General features: G+C 40.0%; 2 protein-coding genes across 2 annotated transcripts in view; one reads left to right on the top strand and one right to left on the bottom strand.

Moving 5' to 3' along the window:
* Cow (Proteoglycan Cow) overlaps positions 1–23,075 on the top strand; it is a 1,009,917-nt gene that overhangs the window by 38,273 nt on the left and 948,569 nt on the right. The window lies entirely within an intron of this gene.
* Positions 17,784–19,271, bottom strand: LOC143371232 (uncharacterized). Its single transcript, XM_076816189.1, has 2 exons — positions 18,861–19,271; positions 17,784–18,795 (listed from the first exon to the last, which is right to left on the bottom strand). The coding sequence occupies exons 1-2, from the start codon at positions 19,255–19,257 to the stop codon at positions 18,413–18,415; spliced, it is 780 nt and encodes a 259-aa protein (XP_076672304.1). The 5' UTR covers positions 19,258–19,271; the 3' UTR covers positions 17,784–18,412.

Genomic DNA, 23,075 nt, shown 5'->3' with positions numbered 1-23,075 from the left:
TATCGTAACGTATATTCTAACATTAGGGGTTAGAATATACGTAAAAATAGCACAGTCCTCTTTACTTAATAACTTTTCAACGAATAATTTCCTAAACTCAAAATTGTTATTTTTGTGTGATAAAACTGTTATTTTGTTACGAGCCAGGGCTGCAGCAACGCGAGAGGCCGGCGAGAAGGGTATTTCCCAAGGAATACGGTTTATGAATTTGTTAGTTAGGTGCGCGGACGAACCTGATGCGAAATCAGGGAGCCGCTTGGATTATTGACGGCGAGGACGAACCTGATGCGAAATCAGGGAGCCTCTGGGAATGGAGTCAAGCGCGGACGAACCTGATTCGAAATCAGGGAGCCGCAGGAGGGTGAAACGTCGTGAACGAACCCGATGCGAAATCGGGGTGTCACTAGGATGATGTTCACAGACGAACTCGACGCGAAGTCGAGGAGCTGTTAGGAGGTTGGATTATTCACAGACGAACCTGGTGCGAAACCAGGGAGCTGTAGGACACGGACAAACCTGATGCGAAATCAGGGAGCCTTAGGAGGGTTAAACGTGGACGAACCCAATGCGAAATCGGGGAGCCGCTAGGTTGGTAAAGATTCCTTGTTTTGGATGAAAGGTTGCGAACGAACCTGATGCTAGATCAGCGAGTCGCGGGAAATGTTAGTATTGCCTCGTAACTCTTAATTTATGTTTGATACAACTCGAGCGGTAAAGTTATATCAGTGGGTCAGTGCTACTAATATTATAAGGATCGCTGGGTAAAAGATGGGTTTTAACGAATCTACCTGATTTAGACGTGAACACCATTCGTGTATTCAATAATTAATTATAGTACAAATGTAAGTGTCGCGATTAAATAGTGTAGTAAATGTGTATAGATTACCACTAATTTGCTCGGTGTTGACGCACTGGCGATGCGGGGCGTACGAGTGGCTATTTCAAAGTGCCCAATAGAATATAAACCGAACTCGCGGATTCTATGAGGTCAACTATGATTCTGACGGAGACTTTGGCTCGATCTTACTGAATTCAACCGACTCGTTACGAGCGTGACACGACGTTACTCTACGCGTGACTGTACTGCTTTTAACCGCAGAGGGTAGAAACCAAAGGGTTTATATAGTCCCAAAAATGAGTGGGGATGCGTTAGAAATTTCCATATAAGGAAATTCTTCGGGGTCGTCGTCGTGTTACTCCCGTTCCTATGATCGTGATCCAGATGGTCGAGATCATGACTCCCCTTAGTGGTATGTGATAAGCAAAAGGATTTTAGGGCGTTTTCCCTTCGCAGACGCGAGGTCGAAAAGTGGTTGAGAGCGGCGTATGGGAAAATTCCACATTCGTAACATTAATATCTAAAACGTAGCACGACATTTTTCTATGCGATAACCCATTCGTATATAATAAATGTCTTAAGTTTGCCTCGTGAGGTAAACAATGAATAGTGATATTCACCTTGCTCTCATTTGTACAATAAATTATTTTCTTCTCATCCGTATGCTACATTGCAGATATTTGATTAATGAACACTAGAATCATGGTCTTTCTCATGTTAGATAAACCTGTCCGTCGTAATTGTATACATCGTTCACGCGCGTCTCGGCGGAGGAGCTTCACGGGACAAGAAATAACTCGGCCATTCTTTAATATTTTTGTACAATATTTATACAACATATGCGTTAATACATGCTCTACATATAAGAAGTAAAGAAATAACTTTCAATCTCAGAATATCTGTAAAAAAAATCGGGTAGCTTCGAGCGTCTCAGGATGGCGTAACCCCTTAATGAAGAGTGTTGCCCGTTAATGGCTAAATAAGTATAAATGAATAAATGATTAAATAGGTATAATATAGACTGCGGAATTTTATGCAAATGCATGTTTTTGTAGTAATGGATTCAACAAGTGGAACTTTGATCGATTTATATTTCACCATTAAGGAGATTTTAAAAATATATATGTAATTTTGCATATTCTGAGTATTTTTCATATTTATTTACAAATTAGCACGAGTAATTGTTAGAAGTTGCTGAACCACGAGGCGTATTAATGTTGAGTGATACTTTTTAATTGCTACGTTGATGGCACCTTTCTTACATCTGGCATATTGAAGTAAAAACTGAGGGGGCTGACCGTCCCTAGTCCCCAAAAATTAATCAGGCTGATCGGTTAGAGTTTGTCGTCAGGGTGGTCGTTTATGACCGTATTGCTCCGCGAGTCGGCGAACCGGCAGAGCAATATACGGATTAGCTCAGGCGGAAGAATGACTAAAATTCTTAAAGGCTGTACCACGTTCTTGATTGCCGTTATAATTTGCGGTTCGCTCTGAGCCCGCTCTTGTCACTACGCACAGTGGGTCTCAACCCCAAGAAATGCCGGAAAAATTCAACATGCCATTTGTTCCTATCCAAATGCCGAATCTTATTCAGCTGGTTTTAATGGACTGTTTGATTTGAAGAAATCCACGAAAGATGTCTTTGCGAAACACATCTAAAAAGATGTTTTTACATTTTCATCAGAATTCTTCAGATCCAGTAAGAGACACTTTTCTATCTTTGCCAATAGCAAACCAAACAGTTCATTAAAATCAGCTTAATAAGATTCGGCATTTGGATAGGAACAAATGGCATGTTGATTTTTTCCGGCATTTCTTGGGGTTGAGGGCCACTGTGCGTAGTGACAAAAGCGGGCTCAGAACGAAACGAAAATTATAACAGCAATCAAGAACGTGGTACGGTCTTTAAGAATTTTAGTCATTCTTCCGCCTGAGCTAATCCGTATATTGCTCTGCCGGTTTGCCGACGCGGGGCAATACGGTCATAAACCGCATCCCTGGCGACGTACTCTGACCGATCAGCCTGATTAATTTTTGGGGGCTAGGGATGGTACCCCAGTCAACCCCCTCAGTTTTTACTTGAATATGCCAGATGTAAGAAAGGTGCCATCAATGTAGCAATTAAAAAATATCACTCAACATTAATACGCCTCGTGGTTCAGCAACTTCTAACAATTACTCGTGCTAATTTGTAAATAAATATGAAAAATACTCAGAATATGCAAAATTACATATATATTTTTAAAATCTCCTTAATGGTGAAATATAAATCGATCAAAGTTCCACTTGTTGAATCCATTACTACAAAAACATGCATTTGCATAAAATTCCGCAGTCTATATTATACCTATTTAATCATTTATTCATTTATACTTATTTAGCCATTAACGGGCAACACTCTTCATTAAGGGGTTACGCCATCCTGAGACGCTCGAAGCTACCCGATTTTTTTTACAGATATTCTGAGATTGAAAGTTATTTCTTTACTTCTTATATGTAGAGCATGTATTAACGCATATGTTGTATAAATAATGTACAAAAATATTAAAGAATGGCCGAGTTATTTCTTGTCCCGTGAAGCTCCTCCGCCGAGACGCGCGTGAACGATGTATAAAATTATGACGCCCAGGTTTATCTAACATGAGAAAGACCATGATTCTAGTGTTCATTAATCAAATATCTGCAATGTAGCATACGGATGAGAAGAAAATAATTTATTGTACAAATGAGAGCAAGGTGAATATCACTATTCATTGTTTACCTAACGAGGCAAACTTAAGACATTTATTATATACGAATGGATTATCGCATAGAAAAATGTCGTGCTACGTTTTAGGTAATACCATTAAAAATATATGTACCAGGTTTGAAATAAATCGGACAAATAGTTTTCGATCTGCTCGAACTTCATTCCGTCCGCTCTCTTCTTTACAATCCGCTCGGTTCTTCCGGGTCGCTTGAAAAAAATTCAAGTACTTGGTTCTATCGAAGCCGTTCGGTTCTTTCGGGTACTTGGCTCGGCTCAGTTTTTCAGGCCGAGCTAGGCTTAGCTTGCTTTTTCCGGGTACGTGAACAGTTCTATTCAGTACGAAACATTTTTTTTTTATTGTTAGTGGCTTGTATCCGCATAGGTCCTACGCTGTAGGGGCGAAAGGTCGTTTTACCCGTACCTGCAGCTAAATCCGCGCGGTCAAGGTGACGCGGAAAGGAACAAGACAAGGTGTGAGTCACGCACTAATGGAAATACCAAGTTCTGTATTTCTCATTAGATCTTCATGAAAATGAGTGATACCGATGCATTCCTGGTCTTTTCCGATGATACCAACTACGATATAAATCTGGACATTTTTTAAGGAAACTTTATCACATGTGATATACTGAATGTATTCTACTTCCTAAATGTCATCAGTCTCGAAACTGAAGATATTAATAAAATTTAATAAAAATTGTAATTGGGATGAAAGTTAAAGTTGGACATTATACAGATAGCATCTTTCACCAGAAAAAAACTGCTTCCTTCTTAGAGATGCCCTGACGACCCTGTTTAATATAAGGTCAAGGTGTCGACAGTGGATCAGTATTTTTATGGAGGGCTGTAACTTTATAATGGATTGAGCAAAGAGGCTGAAATTTTGTGTCAATATAGCCTAGTTATTGGATGTTTTTAAATACGTTATTATTTTATAATGTGGAGCGTGTTACGTTCGGAACGTAAAATTTTTCTTTTAAGTCAGGGTATGCATCAACAACGCCTAGCGTTATGGGAAATCCCTCGTTGATCATACTCCTGCCTATTAATTAATAATATTTTTGATAGAACAAAAACCCCTTTTCTTGGAACGTCGTCGTCTCAACGTACTGCCGTCCCGCGATACAGATAAGGCGGTGCTGACGCAGCGGCGTTCTCACCAGAGAGTCGCGTTCGGAAAGACCCAGTGATTCTCCTTCTGTGCCGAATCCGTTTTATGTAAGCGGCAGGGTGGCGTTTCAACAATGCTTTGCAGCATTGTGGGAGAACCCTCGTTGAGCACACCTCTGACCGTCGCGTTAAACATTGTAACATAATCAGTAACGGCTACAGCGGGAATGCGCAGACTGGATCATTTCTTAGAAGACTGACGAAATTGTATGCTCTACATCCGGTGCAGGGAACCGCGCCTTCCCACGATCTTGTCGCATGTGTGAATTAGTAATTAATTAAAAATTGTTGTTAAAATTTGAATACCCAACACAATTTCTGATAGTCAAACGACTGTGGGATTCCCCTAGTCAGGAATTATACCGATTTCACAAACGTCTATTCTTTCCAAATTATTGATTGATTTGTTCATATTCAGTTCTGTTAAATGTTTTACATCCATTCATTATTTAATCATTAAAACTTTATTTACTATTAAATTCTACTCATCAATTACCTATCTGATTCCATTGAAAAGACCCGTACGGGACTAGAGCACCAACGATCCCAAAATCTACCCCTTCTCCTTCTGAGAAGGTACCTAAATAATTATCAACTAAAAGAATCGACTGTTACGACTGCGGCGAGCCTCCTTGCTTTTTCTAAATCATAAACTCAATCCAGCAATACTTGATAGTCTAATGACTGTGGGATACCCCTAATCGATATTGCGTCTAAAAATCGTGCCGCTCGAACACTAAAAAGGCCGCGGCACGTAACAGATCTGGTGGCAGCGGTGGGATACCAGGAATTCTCTTGCAAGAATTCCTGGGTGCTCATATTCATTGAAATCAGATAGAATTATAAAATTTTTCCATTTTACAAAATTACACAATTGTTAATGTGGTCGTGGTAGCGCGGTGTTTTGTTCCTATTACAAATAATTAAAGATGTCGCAAGACGCAAGTGCAATGATGACCTCCATGGCGGAGTGCTTGACTATTCAAAATAGTACTTTAAATATTCCGTACTTTGATGGGAAGGGCGTTCCTCTTAAGGATTTTGTACAGGATGTACAAAATAGCGCAGCATTAGTGCCTCCTGCATTAGAGGGCTCGTTTCTAAAATCAGTATTAGGAAAATTGAAGGGTTCAGCTCGCGATAGCACGTATGGAAAAACATTTACTACAGTTAATGAACTAATTAAACATCTAAAGGGTAGATTCGCACCGGGCAAGAATTATCCTTACTATCAACACGAAATAGAAAATATTCGGATGAAAAAGGACGAATCAGTTAGCGATTTTTATGACAGATTAAACATATTAATTAGCGGAGCTCGAGTTGCGTTAGAGGATAGTTATGGGAATAATGCAGAACAAATGTTATTACCATTAAAAGAATGCGGATTGGAAGCTTATATTCGCGGACTTCCAGATGAAATAGCGCGCTCAGTAGATGCACGTGACCCTAAAACTTTAGAAGATGCGAGAAAATTTGCAGCGCGTATAGAAACGCGAATGAAATCCGGAATATTACCATCGAATGAAATCCAGAAAGTATCATTTAATCAGAATAATAACTATTCTAGACCATCGAATTCTTACTATCAGGATTACGCTAATCGCCAATCCATTAACCCTCCTCGCTATCAAAATTATGCAATTCGAAACGAAGAAGAGAATCGCACACGTTCACCGAGTCCCAATCCTGACGTAACCGGATCGCCAGTAGGAATTTTAAAATCCCCATCACGCAACAGGGAACCATACAATCATTATTACAATCCACCGGGATTTCCTCCACATCCGTACTACTCGCCTTATTTCTATCCGCCAATGCCATATCCTAATTATTACCCGTATGATCATTATAATACAAACAGTAATGAACCACCACGTTCAGCAAGAGATAGGTATTCTCAATGGCCTAGACCAAGATCTCCATCTCCTATTCCTCCATCAACGAGACCGAGTTCTCCATATAATAGAAATACTAAACCCGAAGATAGAACCGGTCATTTAAACGCACAAATGACCCGACGGACGGACGCGACGTCGAGTCATTCGGAAAAGGAGCGTCATGCAACAGTAAAATTTCTAGCAAACCAAGAAAAATTGCAACGGTAGAAAAACCCGAATCCCCACTAGTAAAAATGATGGGTAAAGAGCTGAATATGGGTTGTGCATATTTCCTCGTAGATACAGGAGCAGATATAAACGTAATCAAATTAAGCGCCCTTGACGAAAATGTTTCAGTCGCACTTCATGAATCAGTTGCTATCTCAGGAATAACTCCGGATATGACAGAGACTTTAGGTACCACAATAATTACATTATTAGGCAAACCCGTAAAATTTCATGTCGTAAGATCTTCATTTGTACTGCGTTGCGATGGTATATTAGGTAAAGAGTATCTCACACAAGAGCAGGCTGAAATCTCCTTCGCCCATAACACATTGGTAACACGAAGCGATCCTATTAAACCCATACCTTTTATTGGCCATGATCCAGTACCTCGTAGTGTAGAACCCCGACTTTTGTATTTAAAAGCACGTACTAGAAAAGCGGTTGCCATTGACGTTACGAATCATGATTTAAAAGAGGGATATCTACCTAAAATTGAAACTATAGATGGTTTGTACATTGGCGAAGCTGTTGTGTCTGTAAATGACCAAGGCGCATGTCACGTCTTTGCCGTTAATACGACGGATAAGGATGTCGAAGTCGAAATTCCGCCACAAGAATTAATACCATTCGAGTACCATAACTTCCCCGAAGAAGAACAAAATTATTTCGATTCTGATACAGAAGATGAGACCTTGCCAATCGCGGAAGACAGAGTTTTAGAAATCATAAAAAATTTGCGTCTCGATCATTTGAACGAAGAAGAACGGGATCATGTAATTAAAATCATTAAAGAATTTCCAGAACGATTCCACTTGCCTTGCGATAAATTACCATGTACCTCATACATTAAACACAGAATCCCCACAGTAGATGATGTTCCTGTGAATACGCGACAGTATCGTTTTCCTCCGGTTCATAAAGATGAAATAGAAAAACAGGTTCGTAATAAACTAAATAACGGAATAATAGCACCTTCAAATTCACCGTATAATTCGCCCATTTGGATTGTTCCTAAAAAACCGGATTCTAAAGGCAATCTGAGATGGAGAATAGTCATAGATTTCCGTAATCTTAATGAGAAAACCATTGGCGATGCATATCCATTACCGAACATTACCGATATTCTGGATCACTTAGGCGAAGCCCGATATTTCTCTACGTTTGACTTAGCAAGCGGATTTCAACAAATTGAAATGGATCCTAAAGATAGACAAAAAACAGCCTTTACAACCCCAAACGGTCATTATGAATACATCCGAATGCCGGAAGGTCTCAAAAATGCTCCAGCGACTTTTCAAAGGCTAATGGATCAAGTCTTACGCGGGTTACAGGGTGTAGAAGTTTTCGTTTATTTGGATGATATCGTGGTATATGCCAAAAATTTAGAAGAACATGAAAAGAAAATTCGTCGTTTATTCATGCGTTTGGCCGATGCTAAATTAACTTTACAACCCGATAAGTGCGAGTTCCTCAAAATAGAAGTTGCTTACCTAGGACATGTTATTAGTCACTCAGGTGTAAAACCGGATCCGAAAAAGATTAGTGCAGTAAAGAATTTCCCTCGTCCGAAAAATCAGAAAAATATTAGGCAATTTCTAGGTCTAGCAGGATATTACAGACGCTTTATCAAAAACTTCGCAGAAAAAGCTAAACCACTGTCAGACTTGTTGAAGAAAAATTCTACTTTCACTTGGGGAAAGGAACAAAAGAAAGGATTTCTGGAATTACGAAAAGCACTTTGTAAAAGTCCCATACTTCAGTATCCAAATTTTAATAGTCCGTTCACCTTAACTACAGATGCGTCAGACTATGCCATAGGCGCTGTACTCAGTCAGGAAGTAAATGGTCAAGATCTCCCAGTTGCATATCTTTCGAGAATTTTAACTAAACCGGAACAAAATTATTTCACTACAGAAAAGGAATGTTTGGCAGTCCTTTATGCCATTTTACACTTCAGACCATATTTATATGGCCGTAAATTTACCCTAGTCAGTGATCACGAACCGCTACGATGGATTAATTCAATAAAAGATCCAGGGCAACGATTGATCCGCTGGCGACTAAAATTGCGAGATTATGAGTATGAATTTATTCATAAGGCAGGAAAATTAAACACAAATGCTGATGCCTTATCAAGGAATCCAGTCATAGTAAATGAACTATGTTCGTCTGATGATTTCAGTTTATCGGATTCCTCTGATAATACAAAGTCGGAGTTAGCACCTGATTGCCCAAAATTATTACCAATAAATAAACCCTCCACAACGGGCAAACGAATCCCGACATCTTCGGAATTTGAAGCTTCCAAACCTAAGGAAAGAATAGCTAGTTTACCAGGAAAACCAAAATTAGGGAGACCAGTAAGTTCAATATCTAAACCGAGGATACCTGTACCTTTAGATACCAGTGCAATAGCAACTAGAACGCGAGCAAAGTTTCAAGCTACTGAAGCTCCGGGACCATCAAAAACACAAGAATTAGGTAGATCAAAAGAACTTTCTCTAGTAGAGGACGTCGATTCCGATGACGAACAGTCAGATCCGCCCATATTCCGTCAACGTAGGAGTACACTGCCGAATCTGGGATTTCATCCTAAACAGATGGTGGAGAATCCTAAAATTCCAGATTCACAAAGTGCAGTGGCCGGTACGGAATTGTGGGAAAAAGGGAGCGAGTCCGAAGTAGAGAAAACCATTGCCATTAATTTACCCGAAGTTCGCGATAGTAATACAGATGATCAGAACAAACAGAAGTCCACATTTATAGATTTAGAAGAACTACAAGAGTCTTTTAATAGATTTGAAAAATCATTATTAGATAAAAGCGCTCAATTACAGGAACTTGAAGAGGAAATAGTTTTATTAGATGCCCTTTCTGAAGGAGACACTTTAGATGAATATAGACAGGAAATATTACAAGATTTGGATCCATACGATGATGATACTGGGGACGAAGAGTTAAATAGACGTATAGAAAAATTATTACAACAAGCTAGAGATTCTGAAAAAGGTAGTCAAATTCCAAATCCAAGGCGTGAGGAAACAGCCAGTAAAGCACCTCAGCTGAAAAATATTCCGGAAGAATCAGAACTAGAAATAACTGCAACAAGAGTGCCTGATAGCACAATCGTTAACAGGCCTAGATACAGTTCAATCTTACCTACCCCGACTGTAGATCCAAACCCTATAGCACTTTCGACACCATTTCCAAATTCAACGGTTGATCGAACTCCCAAGGAGGGAGGTAGGCAACCTATCGTTCAAAAATCTACTCCTAGACAGCTTTTCCCACAAATCTCAAACTCATCATCCATATACATCCCGGACGCTGATTACATACCTCCGGATCTAGAATTCGAATCTCGCAGCAAGCAATACAAAAGTAAAGACATCGTAACTTCTACGAGACAAAATCTAACGTATTACAGATCAAACTATGTACATTTCATTTCGTCCGATTGTGAACTTGTTACACCAGTGAGTATATTGCTCTCCGACCTAGGCATCATCAATGCGAACGACTTAAAAGAGGCAAAGCCCAGAGTGGGACAAATACTAATAACAAAGCGCGGTAAAAATAGAATATTTAGCGTAGTCGTAAAAAGGAAACATTTTGATAAAATTTCTACTCGGGATTTGGAACTTGGGCTACAGAACCTAAGGAAAATTCTTTCAGATTTAGATATAAAGGGTCTAAGAATCTCACAGAATGGCGACTTTACAGACGAATTACCTCAAGGTACGTTAATAGAAATATTAAGGAATACATTTGAGGACAGCAGTATCGAAATAGCCCTTTGTTACGGAAACACTCAGGTACCTCCGGAAGAACTTCGCCTGAAAATCATTTCAGAGTTACATGAAAGTTTGGTAGGAGGACATAAGGGTTTAACAAAGACATATTGCAGAATTCGAGAACGATTTTATTGGCCAGGTATGCGCAACGATATTCAAAATTATATCCGTACTTGCAATAGTTGCCAGAATCAAAAATTAGTAAGAACTAAAACTCGTGAACCAATGTTAATCACTGACACTCCTTTGGAGCCATTTTCTAAAGTATCATTAGACACTGTAGGTCCTTTACCCACTACTCCCAGCGGGAACAAACATATACTAACTATGCAAGATAATTTGACAAAATATTGCATAGCTGTCCCTGTTCCGGACATAAAAGCAGAAACTATAGCTCACGCACTGGTTACTAACCTTATATTGCAGTATGGAACGCCACGCGCAATACTAACGGACAAAGGGACTAGTTTCATTAATAAGATAATTCGGAACTTAGCAAAAATCTTCAAAATTCAACATGTCACTACATCCGGGTATAGACCCCAAACCAATGGTGCATTGGAAAGAAGTCACATAGTGTTAACCGAATACATTAGCCATTACATGAATGATTTTGACGATTGGGATAGATTAGTACCCTTTGCTATGTTTTCTTATAATACATCTGTCCATGAAGCCACAAATTTTACCCCGTATGAATTAGTTTTTGGCAAACTTGCGCGTTGCCCAAGTTCCTTCCCGAACGACGAGAATTTAGTCACATACAATTCCTATTTACATGATTTAATAACGCGACTTTCAGAAATGCAAGTAATAGCAGGACAAAATTTAGTTCAGGCAAAGGAAAGATCAAAAGTGTACTATGATAGGAACGCCCGACCCTTCAAAGGCAAAATAGGGGATATGGTACGTGTTTTAGTAGAACCAAAAAGGGGAAAATTCGCCAAGCGCTATCACGGACCATATAAAATTATTGGGATACTAGAAGGAAACAATGTTTTGTTAAGAGATGAAGCTGGTAAAATGCTCACCAAACATGTCGATAAATTACAATTAAATTGGAGTCCTGATTGATTTGACTGATTCAGGTTGAGAGATGACGCTGACCCGACTTAGAAATGCAAATTGATAAACAGTTAGCTTTGAACTATAGTTTAGCAATGAGTCAATATTCAGAATCTGTTGAAATTTCTTTGAAACATTACATTACTGCAACGCATCGCTTTATCACGGCTTTGAGTACTGCGCGCAACGGAAAATTACATACATCGCTATTGAGCGGATATAGTTTCAAGACAATAACAAACTGGAACGCACATCTGATTCTTTGTATGAAATTGAAGCCCAACTAGAGGAAATTGGAGAACATCACCGAGCAAGAAAATCACATTTGTCATTGACGTACGGAACAATAGCGGCACAGGCCTTGATTATAATAGGATTGATGGTCTATTATTTCTGGGATCCACTGAAGAAATTCAAGAATTGTCTATTTCAGAAAACAGACCACCGTTACCTATTCAAAGGGCGATGATAAACTGCTAGAAACATGTATACTTAATAACAAACCCTGACAGTCCAAGGACTATGGGAATTCCCTTGTCAGAACTTGTTGTTAGTTACGATTCTTCTTATGTTCTTTTCCTTCTTCGACAATGATTTTGTTATTTCATAATTTTGGTCTTGCTTTCTGTGACTGTCTGTACACTAGCGAAATGGCATCGTCCAGTTTCTCCCGGCCAGAGATTCTCGATCGGCGACTCTTCGTCAGCCGTTTGGCGCCGTACACCAAAAAGGAGAAACTGATGGAGATATTTCACCCGTATGGAGTTGAACATGTGGTGGTGCTGCGGAAGACATCAGGGAACAATGCTTTCGTGACATTTAAGTCTATAGACGGAGCAAAGAAGGCTTTGGCTGCGGCGGACGTAGGAATAATATGCCATAAGAGGAAGCTAAGGGTGCTGATGGCGGACTCGTGGCACAGCACCAAGTTAATTCCCCCACGACCTGACGTGAACCCATTCCCTGGGTTTGATTTGCGTGAGCGGATTCTACTCCCAATAGAATGCATCTCTAAAATTGCCAACTATTTGCCGTTTGCTGACAGGAGCCGTCTAGAGATGGTCTCTAGAAGGTGGCGACTCGGAAGCCTCGCCTCGTATCACGGTCTTCGCCATATCGACCTGAATGACTGGTGCTGGCCAAATGGATGGGAAGGGACGATAGTGAGCACTAAGTCATTTTACTGGTTCCTGAAGAGAGCAGGTAGTCAGCTAAAGAGCATACGGATAGATGAAGAACCATTGGCAAAATGTTTGAGACCCCAAGTTATCTCCATTGCCATAAGAAGTTGTCCAGAACTGCAAGCAATAGATCTAACTGCTGTGACGATCCGGCCATCGACCTTGAGAGACCTGGAGTCGGGGGCACCACGTCTTACTTGCCTCAAACTGGGGAAATGTGAGGGTCCCGTGGATCCTGAACTCTTTAAGGTCCTGGCCCTAGCAGGAATTCTAAAGTCTTTCTGTCTTACGAATACGGACATCACTGGGAAGTCCCTTCCGGCAATCAACAAAAATTTAGAAACATTTTCTCTCCACCGATGCGAACAACTAAAACCTTCAAACCTAGCAACCACTCTTCAAGGGTTGCGGAATCTGAATTATTTAAAGATCAGTATATGTAAAAATTTAATAGACCATAGTATTTTGCAGGCGTTAATTAACAACTCAGACCTGCAGACGACCCTAACAACCTTGGAGTTGCACTTCTGTGGTTTCGAGGAGCCCATGCCTGAAATGGAAATGGAGGAAGGCAACGAGGCAGTTGAAAGGGGAGATTTTGCCGAGCTGGAGCTGGGCCCGGTAGAGATGGCTGTCTTTTTCCCCTCAAAATATCGGAGTATAACAACCCTGAGTCTTACCTTCTGCGGATGGGTTGCTTCTGGCCTTGTCTCAGAGATTGGCCTATACATGGGGGAAGTAACATCTTTAAATCTGAGTGGTTGCACAAACATCAAAGGAGAATTCGTTCTGGAACCACTCCGGAAATTGGAAAAACTAAAAATCCTAAATATCAACTACATGCATCCGACTGTCGGGGGGTGGATGCTACAATTCCTCAAGGGCTTGGTAGAGGTCCACTGCAGAGAAAGCCAAGGTATCACTGATGAGGACATTTGTGGCTTGCTACGGCAGTGTCCAGAAATAGTCACAATTGATGTGGAGAGCTGCCCAACCGTCAGTAAAACCGTACTGGACTGTGCGTACGAGGTGGTGACGCTCGGTGAACGGACGGGGCCAATACATCTGTATGTCGGAGGCACCACGATTACGCGATACACGCGGTACAAACCTAACCATCATCTGCGCGTCATTCACGACCTAATATACGAACCCCTATTTTAACCCACTTAAATTGTAACGGGATTGCATTGCGTCAATGTGCAAACATTATGGGAATTCCCTAGTCCAATGCAACCTGAGCCTGTACGTCCATATACATATACGATCATAAGCGCTACCGTACCTTATACCTTCAGTATACATCGTCGGGGACGACGATGGTTCCAAGGAGGGAGGGATGTTACGTTCGGAACGTAAAATTTTTCTTTTAAGTCAGGGTATGCATCAACAACGCCTAGCGTTATGGGAAATCCCTCGTTGATCATACTCCTGCCTATTAATTAATAATATTTTTGATAGAACAAAAACCCCTTTTCTTGGAACGTCGTCGTCTCAACGTACTGCCGTCCCGCGATACAGATAAGGCGGTGCTGACGCAGCGGCGTTCTCACCAGAGAGTCGCGTTCGGAAAGACCCAGTGATTCTCCTTCTGTGCCGAATCCGTTTTATGTAAGCGGCAGGGTGGCGTTTCAACAATGCTTTGCAGCATTGTGGGAGAACCCTCGTTGAGCACACCTCTGACCGTCGCGTTAAACATTGTAACATAATCAGTAACGGCTACAGCGGGAATGCGCAGACTGGATCATTTCTTAGAAGACTGACGAAATTGTATGCTCTACATCCGGTGCAGGGAACCGCGCCTTCCCACGATCTTGTCGCATGTGTGAATTAGTAATTAATTAAAAATTGTTGTTAAAATTTGAATACCCAACACAATTTCTGATAGTCAACCGACTGTGGGATTCCCCTAGTCAGAAATTGTGTATATGAAATCATGAACATTAAGGGAGGACCTTTAGCTGTGCGAAATTGTATGTGAGACGTCATGTTTTCCTGTGAGTACAAATATTCCGTAAAGATTGATCATATATTTGAATCGGGAGTCTGATGGATGGACGTGAAAACGCACACACACACCGCCTCGTTAAGTAGACGGGCCCATGGTAGCGCGGCCGAGCGATAAAATGCAGCGTAAGCATTTTCGGTACGGACCCACTGTGGTCGCTGCCGAGAGCGTGAAGCTGCGGCACTCTGTGACGATAAATCGTGAGGTGCGTGTCATTGGGTCCGCGAAGTCTTATAGAGCTAGAGTTCTCCGGTCTACTGTGTAACCGCGTGAAAGACTCAACTTTGCGAAACAATTCAAATCCTAAACTTTTCAAAACTAATTATTCGCTTAACTTACTCAGTTAATAATTTAATTTACATTATTTCCGTTTCAATTTATAATTCAAATCAAGTGTGTGTGTGTGTGTGTTTTCGCGTCTAATCCTTCTTTCTGATTCAGGTTTATCAGCGATCCAGAAAGTTTTCCAAAACTTAAAAAAGCAAATTTAAAGCATATTGTCAATTAGATTATTGTGACTGTCTGGTGAGTTGCACATCTTATCTCTTTTTGTACACGAAAATACACCGTTATAATTAATTCGTACCTAACGATAATTTCTGACAGTCAAACGACTGTGGGATTCCCCTAGTCAGGAATTATACCGATTTCACAAACGTCTATTCTTTCTAAATTATTGATTGATTTGTTCATATTCAGTTCTGTTAAATGTTTTACATCCATTCATTATTTAATCATTAAAACTTTATTTACTATTAAATTCTACTCATCAATTACCTATCTGATTCCATTGAAAAGACCCGTACGGGACTAGAGCACCAACGATCCCAAAATCTACCCCTTCTCCTTCTGAGAAGGTACCTAAATAATTATCAACTAAAAGAATCGACTGTTACGACTGCGGCGAGCCTCCTTGCTTTTTCTAAATCATAAACTCAATCCAGCAATACTTGATAGTCTAATGACTGTGGGATACCCCTAATCGATATTGCGTCTAAAAATCGTGCCGCTCGAACACTAAAAAGGCCGCGGCACGTAACAAGCGATACAAAAAAGATATAAACGTTTTTTTAAAAAATGGGAAATGATCCACTGTGGACTGCAGGTCGTGTACAGTGAATCATTCAAAAATCTACAGTGGCTTACCACAGTACACAGTGAATCATGATGTGAAAAACATGAAAAATAAGGCACATATGATAGTGAAATCAGTCTTTTATTTAATTATTTAGTCTCTGTAAATATCATGGGTATTAACACAAACGAAAAAAAAATACGTTAATTAAAAAAAATTGAAGTAAAATTGCTTCAATGAATGTTTAAAAGAGATAGATCAAGAGAGAACTCAAAATATGATTGTCGGCGGATGGTACTACCATTCAAACGTGGTTTTGGAAGGATTAACTTTACATAGCATTCGTCGACGGCTGAAACATCTGGCACATTAGGAATACAAAATTTGTTTGTGGATTTCTTTCTTAAGAAACTTACGCAATATTCCAGGGACTCGTTCCTATTCTCTATAACTTTCCCCACATAATAGAGCTTCTTCTTTTTAGTTGCAAATTCTACTAAAATATACTCTCCCTCATTTGCTTGTCGAGATAAGGGTATACCGAGATGTTTTTCTGTGATCACGTTAGTTTGATTTTCTTTTTCATCGTCCATGCAGTCAAAATCATTATCATTATCTTGTAATTCCATTTTATCGTTAACATCTTCTGAGTCACGTTGAAATAAATGTTTAGATATCCTTTTTTTCTTCACCTCTTTCCTTTTCTTAGTCGCCGTTTTTCCATTTGTATTTCCGTCTTTTCTGGTGTATCTGTAGCAATTAAACTTCGACCAAGTTTTCTAGGTTTTCTGTAGTTTTTGCGAGGTCCAGTTTTTATGGGATCCCTAAATTGAAACGGCGATATAAATTCTTGATTTGACTGATTTATTTTTAAATCATTTGATGGTCCAGCTTGTGGAACATTCAAAGGATCTGCTTGCTTTTCAAATGATAAACCAACTTGTGGACAGTTCAACGACCTGATCTGCCATTCAGTAAGTACTTTAACTTGTGGAATATCTGATGATTCCATTGGGTTTTCAAGCGACGCACAAACTGGCTGAGTATTCGACGTGTTGATTCGTTCTGTAGTTGATGGTCCAGCTTCGGAAGTATTCTGCGGTTCATTTTGGTTTTCATACGATGATCTATCTTGTAAAGCATTCAACGACCTTGCTTGTTCTTCAATTGATGGTCCAGCATCCCTTCGCAATTTGCAATCGGGACAGGGACGATCTGTCACCATAATTGGCATGAAATCATCATCATTAAAGAGATTCCTATTAAAAGGAAAAATGCCACATTTTTTAAAGGCGTTCAGAATATTGGCAGGCGTCATAGACTTAAGAAAAGCTATCCCAACAATAAAATTTCGCCGACATCATAAATCGTTACAGGCTTTCCAGGGTGCTGTAACATCCAAAAATCTATTGCTGTATTATAATATGTCTTAAATGAGCCAAAAACTCCAACATCCAATGGTTGCAGTTTACCCGAGGTATGAGGGTGCAAAGTTAATATGTGAATACCAGATGACTTGGCCAAATCAAGTGCTGCAATAGAGAGGTGGGACTCATGGTTATCCATGATTAGAATACTTGGATTTTCCAGAGAACTGTTTGTAAACTTTATGAAGTGCTTGATAACTTCCGGGAAAATATCGGAGTTCATCCAACCCGTTGGTGCTGCCAGGCCCAAAGTTCCCGGTGGTGTATTTTTAAGCATGTGGGCTTTAAAATTTTTTCTAGGTAAAACCATTACAGGAGGCAAACTTATACCACTTGAACATATTATGCAACATATGGTAGGGTAAACAGGCCAGTAGATGGACGGTTTAGCTGATTCCGAACTTTATATAAAGATTTTGGTTAGAAATATTTGTTTTATGAAACAAAAATCAAAATCCTTACACGTAGAAATATATAAATTTAAAGAAAAAAATTATTTTCAAGTAAAAAATTAATTTATTCGAGCATAAATAATGAAAATTCCATTCATACCCTATATCACCAGTAGATGGACGGTAGGGTTAGTAAATAGACAGCTCACAACCAGTAAATGGACGGTAACTTCTTGCATTTATTCTATTAAAAAATAGATTTTAAGAATACGAAATATTACAAAAAATATGAAATGCAACACGTTGTAAAATTAATTTGTCATCAATCGTCTGTTTTTGTAGAATTTAAATCTATTCTTTCTAAAAAATTTCTGTTAGAAATTGTATTAACAGCACTGGACTTTATTTTCAGCTGTAACTTTTCAGGTATAACGTTTTTTTGAGCGTTATCTTTTAATTTTTCTTCCCTGACTTTGGCTTTTTCTTTTTGTTTTCTTTCCTTTCCTATTTTTAGTTGCTCCTTCTTTAATTTATTTTCCTGCTTTTTAATCTTACGTTGCAAGATTCTTTCATTTCTTTCTAATTCTTTATTCGCTTTTTATTCTCTAATTTTCTGTGCATTTTCCTTTAATAATAACATTTTGTGTTCTCTTTCTGTTTTTTTTTCTTTCTCTTTCTATTTTTAACTGCTCCTTCTTTAACTGATTTTCTTCATTTTTAATCTTACGTTGCAAGATTCTTTCTTTTCTTTCTAATTCTTTTTTTGCTTTTTCTTCTCTACTTTTCTGTTCATGTTCTCTCCATTTCGAAGAGGTAATGGCATATGGTAATTGCTGTTTCTTCTCGGTTTTGGTACTTCTAACTGATCCACTTGACGGCCAAAGCAAATGTTTATCCCAAATGTGACTAACATTGTTAGTTGACTTACACTGAGACATAATTACTGGGGATTCCTTTACTACGGTAATAGTTTCAGGTGTTACAAGCTCTGTAAAGAAATTTTATATTAATTTAAAGGATGTAGGGGCCTACTTTTTAATCAACATAATTCACCATCTTTTATGCTCGATAAAACATTAACATGCTCACTATCTGAAGAAATAGTTTCAGCATTCAGCGCATGCATCCCGTGACCATTAGCAAAACTATTTCTATTATTAGTTTCCGTAGCATTCTGTATATTTAAATCAGGCAAACTCATTACAGTCTCATTCATTCCAGCACTGACTTTGTCGATAGGATTAGGAGATAAATTTTCTTCAGTCTCATTACTAGGAACTAAATTACTATGTACAGGACTATACATATTTTCAATCTTATCAACATTCAATATCTCACTTATATTACCAAATTCCACAATGGGCATATCCAAAATATTAAACATACTATTTTCATCTTCATGCACTTCACCAATTACCTTTTCTATATTTAATTGTGTTAAATTAGGCATATCATTAATATCAATTGTATTTAGCGCCTCCTCCTCAGGATCAAATCGTAGTACCCCTACTCTATGCCAGTATCGTCACATCTTTAACATAAAATAAAACACGCAAGCGGCGTCGGCCGCGCTCCTCATTCTCTTTCTTTGTGCCGAAAGAGTCACACGTGAATACTCAAAATGGATAAGAAGAGGTCAAGACAACATGATTTGTCCTGGGACGAAGAAAAGAAGCTGGCGAAACGCCTTAGAAGGTTGGAGAATGAGCTGAAGAATATCAAGAAGAAGAGGAAATCGCATCGGCGCAGGCGAGCGGCATCCGACTCATCACGGAGTTTTTCTTCAAGGAGCAGTAAGAGAAATTTCCCTGACTGTTCATTACCAAACCCTTTTGCGGGAAGAGTTTTACATCCGGGATGTACGCGGATATACTCACGAGACCTATTCTGCGTGAGCGAGTACGGGCCCTATCCTGTACGGAAGTACTCACCAGACCTATTCTGTGTGAGCGAGTACGGGCTCTAACCTGTACTCGGACTTCCGGAAGACATAAGCTGATAACACTCACCAGATTTAATTTGGGTGAGCGAGTCAGAACGTCTAAGAAGCATACGTAAGTAGGCTCACCAGACCTATTCTGTGTGGGCGAGTACAGGCGCTAACCTGTATTCTACTATACGTTTATTTTCGGCAACACAGGCCCTAACCTGTTGACAGATTTATTGCAATGGGATTCAATCTCATGTTAATATAGATAAGAGTCTAAATCTGATTTATTTCAATAACAGGAGGCCGATCGGTGTCGGAAAGTGACAGAGAATCGCGCCCGCGGGACGCGCAAAGCGAGGAGGAGACACCGAGATCGAGCGCGTCTCGAGCCGGCGTCGTACCGATTGCACCGCCGCCTCCTCCACCGCTACCACTGCTACCACCAACTTCAGGCGGTCAGATGCAAATATCGACATCAGACGCCGCCGTCGCAGAGTCATCCATGACACAATCCGCAACGGAGAGCGGAAAAGCGGAGGCCGTGGAACCTGAAAAAGATCTTAACAGTGATGTTTTAAACGTCATTGGTCAGCGTCTAGCAGAGGAGCGGATCCTAGCGTCCCCTGTCCACTCAAGCTACGCCATTCGCTGGGCGGAAATTTTAAAGATGGGTCTCCCCGCAGAGGAGAGATTGAGCCTGATAAAGAAATATCCTCCGCCTAGCAATTGCCTATTTCTAGACTCGCCTAAGCTTAATGCGGAGGTCGAACGGTCTGTAAACGAGACCGCTCGTACACGGGACAAACGAATTATAGATAAACAAGAAAGATTAGGTGCTTGTATTTCGGGGTTAGGGAAGATAATATTTACGCTTCTGTTACGAGATGTCGCGGACGATCTACCGGTAATAGAATGTTTAAGCGATGTCTGTCGGTTAATCGCCGATTCGGTACACGACGAGACGGTTATTCGCAGAAGTCTTCTATTGGCCAATATTAATACCACAATGAGAGGGACGTTAAGCACAACAGCGGTTGATGAGTCTCTCTTTGGCAAAAATCTATCGGAAAATATAAAATCAGCAAAACTTTTAGAACAGTCCGCCGCATACCTCAAGGTGTCAAAGTCTCCGGTTTTTAAGAGCTCAAAAAACTCGAAAGGCCCGCTGCTTCGTACACAAAACAGGACTTATCCGACGGGGTCAGGCGGGCAGAAGCGAACAACGACGTCCTCATACCGGAACCAGGAACCTCGTCATGCGGAGCTGGCACAGCGGACTCGTCAGAGCACTTACAGGAGTTCGCAAAGGAAGTACTACTCGAAGAGGCGATAAACGTTCCTGTAAGCTATACTGCTGGTCGATTAAGATTATTTTATAATAATTGGAAGGCTCTAACCTCAGACCCAAAGATTTTGTCGTGGGTCAGCGGTTATAAGATTCCGCTCAAGTCAGCCCCGCGCCAATCTAGACCTATCTTAAATAGAAAATTATCCGAGACGGAAAAGGCAAATGTAGCTACATTAATCGCGCAACTGATTATTAAAGGCGCGGTTGTTGAATGTAAACCGGAAAAGGACCAATTCCTCTCAAATATTTTTCTAATCCCCAAACGGGATAAGTCTTTTAGGTTGATTTTAAATCTAAAACATCTAAACGAGTTTGTGGAGACTGAACATTTCAAACTGGAAGATTATAAAACGGCTATAAGGCTAATAGAACAGGATTGTTATATGTCGACTATCGATCTAAAGGACGCGTATTATTTAATATCTATTGACGAGTCACACAGAAAATTTTTAAGATTTGAATTTGGTGGGAAATACTACCAATTTACCTGTTTACCTTTTGGGCTAAGCACAGCCCCTATGGTTCTCACAAAATTATTGAAACCGGTCGTGGGTTGGTTAAGACAACTTGGCTTATGTTCGGTTCTGTATTTAGACGATTGTTTACTGTATGGAAACACCTCTTCGGAATGTGCAAACAATTGGAATAAGACTTGCAATTTATTAGAGAACTTAGGGTTCATAATAAACTACGATAAGAGCCAAATGACCCCGACAAAGAGGTGTAAGTTTTTAGGGTTTATGTTTGATTCATCCTCTATGACCCTGGAACTGCCCGGAGAAAAGAGGATAGCGGTCAAAAAATTGATACAACGGTTTCGGAAATTGTCTCAATGCAAAATAAGAGAGTTTGCACAATTTATCGGCACGATTGTGGCTTGCTGCCCAGCTATTAAATATAGTTGGATTTATACAAAGGAATTTGAGCGTCAGAAGTTCTTAGCTCTTACAAATAACAACGGAAATTACGAGGCTAGTATGACGCTAAGAGCGAATGTTGTGGATTTTGCATGGTGGGAGACTCATATTTTGTCTGGGATTAATGCCATCAACAATTTAGAGTTTGTCATGGAGATCTATTCAGACGCATCACTCTCGGGTTGGGGAGCTGTCTGTAAAACTCAAAAATGCAATGGATTTTGGAATTCAGTCGAACAACAATATCACATAAATTGTTTAGAATTAAAAGCAGCATATTTCGGGCTTAAATGTTTTGCTAAAAATTTACAGAACTGTAATGTGTTACTTAGAATCGACAATACCACCGCAATATCTTATATTAATAGAATGGGCGGAATCCAATTTGAAAATTTAAGTAAAATTGCAAAGGAAATTTGGCAATGGTGCGAGAAGCGAGACATTTGGATCTTTGCTTCGTATATTAGTTCCCGCGAGAATTTCGAGGCAGACGCCGAATCGCGTAGATTAGAGCCCGAAACGGAATACGAATTGTCGAAGACTGCTTTTAAAGATATTGTTCGTATTTTAGGGTTACCAGACATAGACTTATTTGCGAGCAGGTCGAATAATAAATGTATTCGTTACATTTCATGGAAGAAAGATCCTGGGTCTGAGGCAGTGGATGCCTTTACATTACCTTGGAAAGAAATGTTTTTTTTTTTTACGCCTTCCCCCCGTTTAGTATAATTCTGAAGACCCTTCGGAAAATTAAAAGGGAAAAAGCGGAGGGAATAGTAGTGGTACCGGACTGGCATGCTCAGCCATGGTACCCGCTGTTTCAGTCAATGTTGGTGGTGGAACCAGTCAAGTTTAGGCCAAATGTTAACCTGTTGTCTTCTTGTAACAGGGAACCACACCCACTTTGGAAGCGTCTTACCCTGGTGGCAGGCAGATTATCCGGCAAGCGTTAACTGCGCAAGGAATCCCAGGACCATCGTTAGCGATTATGATGTCGTCAATTAGCGAATCTACTCTAAAAAATTATAATGTGGGTTTAAAAAGATGGTGGCTGTTTTGCACCAAAAATGCAG

Source organism: Andrena cerasifolii, chromosome 7 (assembly GCF_050908995.1).
Source record: "Andrena cerasifolii isolate SP2316 chromosome 7, iyAndCera1_principal, whole genome shotgun sequence".
Lineage (NCBI taxonomy): Eukaryota > Metazoa > Arthropoda > Insecta > Hymenoptera > Andrenidae > Andrena > Andrena cerasifolii.
The sequence above is the reverse complement of the archived record's forward strand: the minus strand, read 5'-3'. Positions and strand labels throughout refer to the sequence as shown.

Bases quoted from the DNA above. Each gene is read 5' to 3' on its own strand.
- LOC143371232 (XM_076816189.1), bottom strand. From the start codon at position 19,257: ATGCCTAATTTAACACAATTAAATATAGAAAAGGTAATTGGTGAAGTG. The intron at 18,796-18,860 runs GTGAATTATGTT...ATTTCTTTACAG, and splicing joins TTTATCGAGCATAAAAGATG to AGCTTGTAACACCTGAAACT.